This window comes from Anguilla rostrata, chromosome 18 (genome assembly GCF_018555375.3).
Source record: "Anguilla rostrata isolate EN2019 chromosome 18, ASM1855537v3, whole genome shotgun sequence".
NCBI classification, from domain to species: domain Eukaryota; kingdom Metazoa; phylum Chordata; class Actinopteri; order Anguilliformes; family Anguillidae; genus Anguilla; species Anguilla rostrata.
The window spans coordinates 8,899,451-8,910,122 of NC_057950.1; the positions used below are offsets into that span (position 1 = coordinate 8,899,451).

The 10,672-nt window shown below is 38.8% G+C and overlaps 1 protein-coding gene and 1 long non-coding RNA gene across 4 annotated transcripts; one reads left to right on the forward strand and one right to left on the reverse strand.

The window, feature by feature from the left end:
- Positions 1–689: 689 nt before the first annotated feature.
- Positions 690–5,246, forward strand: LOC135244876 (glycine N-acyltransferase-like protein 3). Of its 3 annotated transcripts, none has more exons than XM_064317516.1 (6): positions 690–1,701; positions 3,073–3,157; positions 3,551–3,658; positions 3,812–3,932; positions 4,114–4,246; positions 4,507–5,246. In XM_064317516.1, exons 1-6 carry the CDS (start codon positions 1,565–1,567, stop codon positions 4,904–4,906), a joined length of 984 nt encoding a protein of 327 aa, XP_064173586.1. In that variant the 5' UTR covers positions 690–1,564; the 3' UTR covers positions 4,907–5,246. The 3 variants fall into 3 exon arrangements, with proteins under 3 accessions (XP_064173586.1, XP_064173588.1, XP_064173587.1); XM_064317518.1 differs by lacking the exon at positions 690–1,701 and adding an exon at positions 1,975–2,501; XM_064317517.1 differs by lacking the exon at positions 690–1,701 and having other exon boundaries at positions 1,975–3,157.
- Positions 5,247–6,857: 1,611 nt separating this feature from the next.
- Positions 6,858–9,563, reverse strand: LOC135244951 (uncharacterized). Its single transcript, XR_010327102.1, has 3 exons — positions 9,326–9,563; positions 7,773–7,892; positions 6,858–7,206 (listed from the first exon to the last, which is right to left on the reverse strand). It is a non-coding gene; the product is annotated as an uncharacterized LOC135244951 (long non-coding RNA).
- Positions 9,564–10,672: the final 1,109 nt, after the last annotated feature.

Here is a 10,672-nt window from a genome sequence, read left to right on the forward strand (position 1 = left end):
GCCCATGAGCTAAGCCAGTTGATTTCACTAGTCTAATTAGTTCTACCTCCTAGCTGAAAAATCATGCACATGGTCGAATCCAGGTGACTGGAACAAAATACCGAGGATGACTTTTTTCTGAACCTGGATTTTCGAACTCTGTGAAGTTCTGACTTTGAAGCCTATTCTGATACATCTGTGCAGGGAACTCTCTCTCTATTTTCTGCAGTCAATTGAAGAGTTAATCACAGCCTCATACTCATTCAAGGTGCAGGTGTGTCATGTGCACTGTGATGTAGAACCACGTGGACCATATCCTATCTTCTTAATAATTAGTCCAGTACGAGGAAATTTCGGAGTTTTAAAGTACTGTCCAAAATAATTTAATTTGGTCAGGGTGAATTTGTAGTTTTGAATGGACTTCAATGGGGAAATTTTATTTTTTGTCCCCAGAGGCTTACTATAGCCTACTACAATAACCTTGAGTAACCACTGGAGTTTGCTAGCTTCACAGAGAACTGCAACATGAAAAAACTTTTTTCCTGCAGCCATCTAAAATACCTTATTGAGCTGCAACGGGCCTTGAAGATGCTTGCCCTCACTGGGTGATGCCTACATAAGGTGAAGATTTACTTATTTAAAGTGACCATATGTCATTGAAAGCAGAGTAAAGCACCATGACATTATTATCAAAGATTCATGGCTTTATCCTCTTTCTAACGAGACCACATGAATATGTCAGGAGGCAATTCAGCTCAGCTATTGAATACCTCCACAAGATAGAAATATACTCCTGCTTCTTACAACGGATGTGATGGATGTAAATTTTGATTGCAGGACTCAATACCCCGTTCTACATAGACATTAGGACTTTCAGTTTCAATCGAATGTCATGGATTGACATCCAAACTTAAAATGTAATGGATGTCAAGAACTGAAGAGTTAGTTATCATTTTGAGCATTCACAAATTAGACAAGTTACCCCTTTGGAATCTGAAGTTATTCAAACCTTGAAAATCCACATGCATTGTAAAGATGGTTTCTGACAGCATAATACATAATATTAACTTCTCAACTCTTGGGATTGCAGCTAAACTTACAACATAAATAAAACAAAATAATTAGATGCCAAATTCACTGTTGTCTAGAGCAGCCGGTAGATAGCTGGTGAACGGGATTGTTTTGATTTCAGGAGCACTGTTGTGTAGTCCTATCATACAGAAGAGGAGAAATCTGAGTTCTAGTGTGATCAATCTTGCTGATAGAAAAATGCCAGACTTTTTTCACAATTCTACTATTTATCACTAATAAATAGTCATTTGGATTTAATTTAGTCAATAAACTTGAGCTGAACCATGGTCTCCCATAATCAGTGTATGCTCTGTCCCAGTGAGAATATACTGAGTTCCACTCACAATTGGGTGTGTCTCAACAAAAACACAAAAACCACCAGTGGGAATTGCAAGGGGGCTTCAGCTTGTACTTTCTAAATTTGAAGATATGAGGATGGTAATGAACAATGCCCCCCTACCCTCTTTAATGTACCCGTTCACTGTCAGTTGAGGAAGGAGATTTGGGTCTTGTAATGCAAGGACATGAACTAGACCCCACTGTCTTAATGCAACACCTTTTGTGGCAGCGACATCCTTCAACATGGTGGCATGACGGATGTCAACCCCTTTGGAAAAAAAAGGGAACTCCATTCACATGGTGGAAGAAGAGGTAATAATAATAATGATGATGATAATAATAAGAATAAGAAGAATCACTGAGGCCAGCATTAGGTGACGAGATGGGCAGTTTTAATAGGTGCATTCAGTCTGTGGTGGAATAAACGGGCCAGCTCATAGAGATATTCGGTTCTCAACCACCTCAGCACCGCATGTAATATCGCTTTCTGCTGATATCTGATTTTCGCTAACAAAAAAAGGCACGTTTCCCTATTGGGCCCAATTCATTTTTGACAGCAAAAATAAAATACTTACACTCAAATATTTTTTTTCCTACAACACAAACGAAGATGTGAATTTACATTTTTTTTATTTTAGCCGATGTCTGCACTATTGTACACGCACCTCGTTGTACACGTGATTTAGACATGTGACGAAGGACACAAGTGAGCATGTCTGTTGAGCGGGTACTTTCTGATTCTGATGAACTCAGCATAGGTTTCTATTCGCTTCGATGTCTCTACTTATTGTACTCTAAGACGCTTAGACTTAGAGTACAATAGTAGTATTCCACTTTCCTCGTAGTGGTGAGCTCAGTCGACCCCTAGGGAGCATAATAGGGAAGAGACGTGGCTCGATTGTTTCACGAGCTTCTTCCGTTGTATATTGCTTTACACCAGCTAGGGGCAGGTGGAGCTCAACAAGTCCGTTTCATGTTCATTTTTAGGATTTAATTAGCTCTATAATTTACGCTGCATGAAAGGACATTTATCTATTATTCAGCTACTGCAGAACACTGCATCGGTGAACGGATGACAAAAAAGTAGTTTGGCATATCCAAATTAGAATAAGGTAAGATGAAAAAGACGCCCCACTTGGTAAATGGACTGCATTTTATATAGCACTTTTATCCAAAGCGCTTTACAATTGATGCCTCTCATTCGCCAGAGCAGTTAGGGATTAGGTGTCTTGCTCAAGGACACTTCCACACGCCCAGAGCGGAGTTTGAACCGGCAACCCTCAGACTGCCAGACAATCGGTCTTACCTCTTGAGCTATGTCGCCCCGCCACTTAAGAACAAACATAATGTTTGTGCTTAATGCATTTTTGGGGAAATAAATTGTAACAGTGGGCAACCTTGCTGTTTAAGCGCAAAGCCCGGGTTAAAGTCGCTGCTTGCTCTAGCACTTCCTTGGAGTTGAATTTTCCCTTCAACAACAAAAATACGCAGGAGACAAGTTAGATACCTTTACAAGTTAGATATTAAGCTTGTTACTTTCCGTATGCTAAAGGTCAAAGTCGTCTTTCATCAGAACGAAATTGTTGATATATGATCTCTAGCTGTAGGCTTTTTTTTTTCCTCAAAAATTTTACCAGTATAAGACATGCTTCTTTACAGTTAGCTGCTTATCTTGTCTTTCAGGCTTAAAAAGATGAAAATTTTAAATAAGGCCGAATTACAGCAAGCGGGAAAGGTTCTGCAGTCACACTTACCAAAAAGCTCCAAGGTACCTATAATGTTTACTTTATAGTTTACTTTAGAGTATTTTGACCGGTTCCACAAATAAGTGAAATGATAATTAAAATAAAAATGAACAATGAAGTAGCCTGCATGTTGAAAACGGCTATGTATGGGATACATAAATTGATTTATTTAAAAAAATTGTATTTAGACGTTTTTGAAAATTTGCAGTGTTTTGTGCATGTATTTAAATATTTGAACTGTGTCATTTATTTCCTTGTTTCGGGATAATATTTCAAATTTGAGTATTGTTAATACATGCAATCAACTGTATGTATATGTTTAAACTCATGAACTGTGGACTAGTTATAAGGTGTTTATAAAGTGCATATGGTCACGAGATCTGTGTGGTAGAACATTTTGATATTTTGTCCTTTAGGTGTATGGATATCTGTTCGGTGTGAATAGAAACAAACCACATACATTGGAGGTTATTGTAGACTCCTGGCCTGATTTTAAAACAATTATTTGTCGACCAGACCAAAAGGTGAATACATAATACAGTAAGCGTTTTTGTGTTCAGTAACTAATTCTGTTCATTTAGTAAGTTTCTGAATTTTACTGCATCTTTATTAAATGTGAATACATATTTAATGTGTCCATGGTCTGAGGAACTGATTTTTTTTAACTGTATGAACAGAATGCACATACTCTGCTTTACAAAAATCGACTGAATTTCTTCAGCACTGATGAGAAGATTCTTAAGAAAATGTTGACAGAAGACAAGGTCTTAGACTGGAATAAATACTTCAGAATTGGAGGTAGAGAATTTTTTCTTCTTTTGACCTTTTTAGCCATTGCAACCATAATATAATTTAAGTTATTGTTATTATTCTTATTATTATTAGTAGCAATATTATTATTATTATCATTATTATTATTATTACTATTACTATTATTATTTCACCATGTGATGGGGTTCTCTTATCTTATTTTCCTAAGGGTTTGACATTCGTCATGCCACCATGTTGAAGGATGTCGCCGCCACAAAAGGCGCTACATTCAGACAGTTAATTCTAGTTCATCTCCTTGTGTTACAAGACCCAAATCTCCTTCCTCAACTGACAGTGAACAGGTACATTAAAGGGGGTAGGAGGGGCATTGTTCATTACCATCCTCATATCTTCAAGTTTAGAAAGTACAAGTTGAAGCTCCCTTGCAATTTCCTCGGGGGGGGGGGGGGCTTGTGTTTTTTCATTGACACAGAGCACTCACTGTTTATGGGAGGTCACAGTTCAGCTCAAGTTTATTAATTTAATTAAATCCAAACAACTGATCACAAAACCTGCCATTTTATTTTCACTCAGTCCTCTGTTTTCCTGTCCTTTCCCACAGTGATATGGAGGCCAGGATCTCCTCTCTGAATGAATCCCATGTCAGTTTGGTGAATAAAACCTGGAAATTTGGAGGTGATGAAAAAGGTTTCAAACTAATTAAATATCTCATAAGGCACTTCCCCACCTGTTGCATCACTGATGAAGAAGGCTGTCCAGTTTCTTGGGTGCTTCTTTATGATTACTGTGCCATGGGGCTACTGTACACAGCCCCAGACTACAGGGGGAGGGGCTATACCAAGATCCTGATAAGCACCATGGCAACAAGGCTCCATGCCCAGGGTTACCCTGTGTACTGCTTCATCGAGGAGGAGAACCAGCTGTCCTACAGGCTCTCTAAAAAACTGGGCTTTACTGAAGACCCCTCCTACAGGGCTGCCTGGTATGAGTTCAACTACTAAAATAGTGTTGGGAGCATCACAACTAAACTCAATGCTGATGTGACTTTATTCAATTACTCTATACACAATGCAGCAGTGTAGCTGGATCTCAATCAGGTTGTCAAAGATAATGTACTGTTGGGTTGAGAAGGAAAGCTCTATTCTTGACTTGTAATAGAGAGGCAATGCAGTCAGGAAAACAGTTCACTTTTGATCCAATTAGAGGGGTCTCTTTTTCTGCAAAAAGGGTACGCCTGCCCACAGTCAGATATCTAGTGTTTAGATTTTGGCCTTAGAGAAACAGTGAATTGGATACAATATTATATTGTTTCTAAGAATGTAGGCAGTCCTCCCCTCCTCGAGAACATAGAGTAATCGTTACATCCTGCTGATATAATTTTGCTGAGGCGGATTCAATGGTCTGACAATTATTGACAATTATCTGAGAGATAAACTTCCATGCTTTTTATAGGTATTCAATTGCTGAACAGAATCATATCCTGACATAATGTTTGATCTTTTTAGTAAGAGAGTTAATTCTGCAGTCTTTTAATAATAATTGCATAGTGCTTAGCGCTGCTTCTACCAACGTAACTTCACATTAATCAGTAAGTACATGGCTATTTTTATACAGTCTATGGTACATGGTCAGCTTTTGGGTATGCCAGTCCCTGTCATAAATGAACCTGATTAAATAATGTACAATTTCAATTCATTATTCTAATTGACTGCTTCTTATTGAATTTAATTATTCAATCTTAAGACCTGATATAGCGTTTGTTTTGACTTGTAGGGTTGATTCCAACAGTTTGCTGTAGACTCACCTATTCATGAATTTAGCTATTTAATTGAAAATTTTCATTTTAAACAATAATTATTAAATTAAATCACATAAAATATTTTATATGCAGGTTAGGTGAGGGGTTTTAGTACACAATACCACTTGTGTTCGGTATTCAGAGTGCTGAACATTTTAACAAGTGCATTAACTGTTGGAACTGCTGGATTCAGAAAATAAACATGTTTTTTAATTAATCCTCGCTTGTCCGGCACCTTTATACCCTCTTAAAGAGGCTGTGGATTGATTAAACTGTTAGTGATTAAATATGAAGGCGATCCGATACACTGCCTGGCCAAAAAAAAAGTCGCACACTCTAATATTTCGTTGGACCGCCCTGGCTTTTATTATGGCGTGCATTCGTCGTGGCATTGTTTCAACAACCTTGTGCAATGTCACAACATTTATTTCTGTCCAGAATTGCATTAATGTTTGGCCAAGATCTAGTATTGACAACGGGAGAGTCAAACCACTCCGTAAAGTCTTCTCCAGTACATCCCAAAGACTTTCAATGGGGTTAAAGTCAGTACTCTGTGGTGGCCAATTCATGTGTGAAAATGATTCCTCATGCTCCCAGAACCACTCTTCCACAATTTGAGCCCAATGAATCTTGGCATCGTCGCCCTGGAATATGCCCGTGCCATGATGGGATAATCTGGTACATTCAGGCACTCAGCTGACATCATTTTATTGCCGCATAACATTGCTGAGCCTAGACCTGACCAATTGAAGCAACCCCAGAGACTTTTTTTGGCCAGGCAGTGTACAATAATAAAATGATTTGTAAAAATAATTTTAAAAAATAAAAAAAGTATTACCAAGGGGTTATTTGCTTTCATAGTGTCGCTCTTTCTCTAGACTGATTTTTCCCTGTGGCATATCAGTTGCGCCCCTCCAAAAAAACATAAAATCAAGCTTTTTCCTTTTGCTCCCTCTGCAACTTTATGTCAATACATGATATGCACTGCCTCCTACTGGTTAAGTACTCAAATGCAATATTTAATATTTAAATAAGTTTAGACAGAAATTATTGGAGGGTGGTCACGCTTGACTGTATCTTAAATGCCTAAAATGTAAGGTAATGTAAGTATAAAAATAATATAGTGGCAAACTGAAGAAAGGGAGAGAAAAAAATTGCAGTGTTTTAACAATCATTTATTTAGTTCAAATATGAATGATTTATTGCATAGCTCGCTTTGCCAATACGGCACTTATTTCAGTTATGAATAAGAAATGCCAAAAAGAAAGATAAAACAAAAAAATATGAAATTGTTTTCATAACACTGGTGAAGAAATATGAGTGACATAACACGTGGGTTAATTCGGTGTCTCCAAGCAGGCAGAGCAAGCGACTGTTAAGGTGATTGAACTTAAAGTAATGCAGCCGTTCTCCGTGATGTTCTTAGGCCACACAAGCCATCTTCATCATTTCGTACTTTTCAGTGATGGGATGCTTCCATACGTCAGCAGTGCATCTTATGGGCTGAAAGAAATGTGAGAAAAATGAAGTCAGAGGAAGTTTGTGTGTGCAAAGGCTGCTTTGAAAAAACAAACACAATACTATGAAGAACGGCATGTCTACATTGTTCTCACATTCCAAGGAAATCTTTTTTTAAGGTGAAGAAAGCAGAAAGTTTAATCATTTCCCCTGAGTTTGGAATGGGCAGATACATCACATAGGTATGCCTGTATCATAACCGCAACATCCTCCATCAAGGGAAGAGAGAGGTGTGCACTGATAGTGTGGAAGCAGAGAGAGGTAAATTGTGTGTAAGAACATTTCCAAGAAGAGCACTCATCTTCTTTTTTCTTATGGGTATTTGTTCATGGCTGTTTCCATATGCTGATCGCATGATCAGGACTGCGCATTAAAATTTTGCCAGCATTCATCGCCTTGTATACCTGACGTATGCACAAAAACAAAGGTCTGCACAAGTGACATGAATCCCTTTTTTTCCCCATGGGAACATTTTTAAGAACAAAAAGTAAGAATAATTTAAGAAGTGTTTTGTGATTGAGGCCTAATGAGGAGAGACTGAGAAACATTACGGATGCGATCATCGGGTCCGTGTACACGACACACTGCGTCTCCTCCTTCTCCTCCTTCTCCTTCGTGCAGTTCGTCCTGGCCATCTCTACTGTGAGGACGTACATCATTCCGACAACCACCTGCGTTCAAAAGCAGCGCATGCACCACGTCACCTTGCATTGCATTTACTAATCCAGGGGGGTCATGAGAAATGCAACCGTGTGAGTTACATAAGCAAGGAATACTGACCAGGCTAACAACACTCCTTTTCTTTTACCATAAACGGTATACTCACAAGGGGGATACTGACCAGGCTAAACTTTTGATGCTATGACATCATGAGTTCATTGTGCAAAACTGAAGGAGATCATGATGACAATAATGGGCCACTGAACGTTTTTGTGTGTTTGAGTGCCACGGAGCGACGTAGCTCAGGAGGTAAGCGCGGTTGTCTGGCAGTCGAAAGGTTGCTGGTTCGATCCCTGCCCTGGGCGTTTAAAAATGTTCCTGAGCAAGACACCTAACCCCTAACTGCTCTGGTGAACGAGAGGCATCAATTGTAAAGCGCTATATAAATGCAGTCCATTTACCATTTAGTCAAGAACCGTATCATGATTTGTAGCACTAGCTTTAATTTTATTTCAACAGAATTTGGAAGACAAATCTGTATCCAAGAGAGTTTGGTGTACATTCACCTTATAAGAGCATATGCTAGATTAATGCTAAATATAATGAAAATTAAAACTGATGGTATTATTAATGGTCATGATATTAGCCGGGCCCAGGAACCAGCATGATGGCAAAATTGCCCATGTTCATCAAGAGAATTTTAAGACGAACTGTTCATATAAGTGCCATTTTGACAACTGTGCCAAATTAACTTTGGTGTGGTAGATGCATAAAAGAATGAACACTTTCAAGCTCATGGTGGATTCACAAGCAAGCAGTTGCATCCTTGCAACACCCTGAGTATGCTGAACATACCTAAATGCTCATTTCAGTTTGCATTGTGTTGGGGTGGTTTGCAGATGGCACCTGTTGCCTCTTTCGCAGTGATAACAGGGATATGGAAACTGGGCTTGAAAATAAGAAGTGCCCGTTGTCACAGGGTTCACTCGATATGGAAGTAAATACTCTCAAATTCAAGCTGATGGTCTGCACTTTAAACATATTAATTGTTTCATTTCAAATTCAATGTGCTGGAGTGCAGGGCCAAAACAACAAAAAATTGTTTCACTGTGCAAATAATCCTCATATTGGGACTTTGAGGGCGGGATTTAGAAAAGGCCTAAATGCATTTTATATGCATAATACATAGATACCTAACAGTCTTCATTTGCATAGGTATGTATACTCAAAGATATAATAAAAATAATGTCGACTCACATCCAGAATAACATCACCAGTCAAGAAACAAACAGGTCCTCCACAATATGTTTATGCTAAAGTCCACTACTAAGTAATAATAATAATAATAATAATAATAATGAACCAACCAAATCTGTTACCCCTTTCTCTAGCAATGAAGAGGTTTGAAAGTAGGCTAACCCAGTTTGCAAATCGGATAACTAACCTGTTGCTTAGTGTCGCCGACTCTTGTCAATTTTCTGAGAAAAGGAGTGTTTGCCCATCCGATGATGTGGTCGACAGTATACTGCAAGGCGTCTTTGACTTCTTGTTCACTCGGGTCCGCATTAGTGGGTCCTCCGATGATAGCCAGACCACTTGCCACTGCAAAGAACAGGGCGAGAAGCGGCACCGTAAGCTTCCAAATCGCTGACATTTTGCAATAAGCGTTCTGTTTGTCCAGACTAAGCACTTGTATATAAACACTGGCGTCACGTCATCTCTGTTGAGCGGATCCATGCGCGGATTCGTTTGATTAAAACAAAGGTTGTCATTAATCAAAGAAAATTTGAGGTTGAATTTATGGTTCAGAGCTGTACTGCAATCCATTGACCTTTCCACAGTAATCCCGCCCCGCCACGTCCAAATTTATTTGGAAAAGGGTTGGTTTGTCTCCATGAGATATACTGATGATAATGGTCTCATTATCAGACAAATTGTAGACACGTCTTACAGAAGAAGAGAAATCGAAGTTCTGACGTTATCATTCTTGCTGATAATTTTTTTTCACAATCTAGAGGTGATAGCCCCCCCACCCCCGGATACCCCCCTGGACCCCCAGCCCCCCCCCCCCCCCCCCCCCCCACTCAACTAACTCCAATGACTGTACCTTGCACTGCCGCACCATGCTGATAACATATTTAACATATCTATATCTATCCATTGTCTATACTGTTTATAACTGGCTATACTGTTTATAGCCTACCATATTGTATTCATATTTATTCAATTTCATACTGTATATACCTTTTCTTTTCATATTCCATATTCTATATTTATATTATACATACGTACATAAACTGCATTTTACTGCTTCTTTTGCACTTCTGGTTAGATGCTAACTGCATTTCGTTGTCTCAGTACGTGTACTCTGTGCAATGACAATAAAGGTGAATCTAATCTGATCTAATGACTCAGTATTACCATTACCAGACAATTGGTTGTAATAATCAAATAGATGCAGAACAATTAGAAAAGAGTAAGTATAAGTCTTTATTTTGTGCCAAGCTAGCACTTCAAGTGCAAGACAGTGGTGGTACAATTGGGGTGGCAGGGTGGTATAATGGGTAAGGAAATGGCCTAGTAACCTGAAGGTCACAGGCTCAATTCCCAGGTAGGACATTGCCGTTGTACCCTGTGCAAAGTACTTAACCTGCATTGATTCAGTATATATCCAGCGGCAAATGGCTGAAACAAATCCTATGTAGAACGTTGTGTGAGTCGCTCTGGAAAAGAGCGTTTGTTAAATGCCTGTAATGTAATGTATAAGTTATGTAATGTTATACAGTTATGC

What these genes read in the sequence shown, in the direction of transcription:
- LOC135244876 (XM_064317516.1), top strand. Translation starts at nt 1,565, where the DNA reads ATGCAAGGACATGAACTAGACCCCACTGTCTTAATGCAACACCTTTTG. An exon ending in TTTGTCGACCAGACCAAAAG is followed by an intron (nt 3,659 to 3,811) that starts GTGAATACATAA and finishes CTGTATGAACAG; the next exon opens with AATGCACATACTCTGCTTTA. An exon ending in CCTCAACTGACAGTGAACAG is followed by an intron (nt 4,247 to 4,506) that starts GTACATTAAAGG and finishes CCTTTCCCACAG; the next exon opens with TGATATGGAGGCCAGGATCT.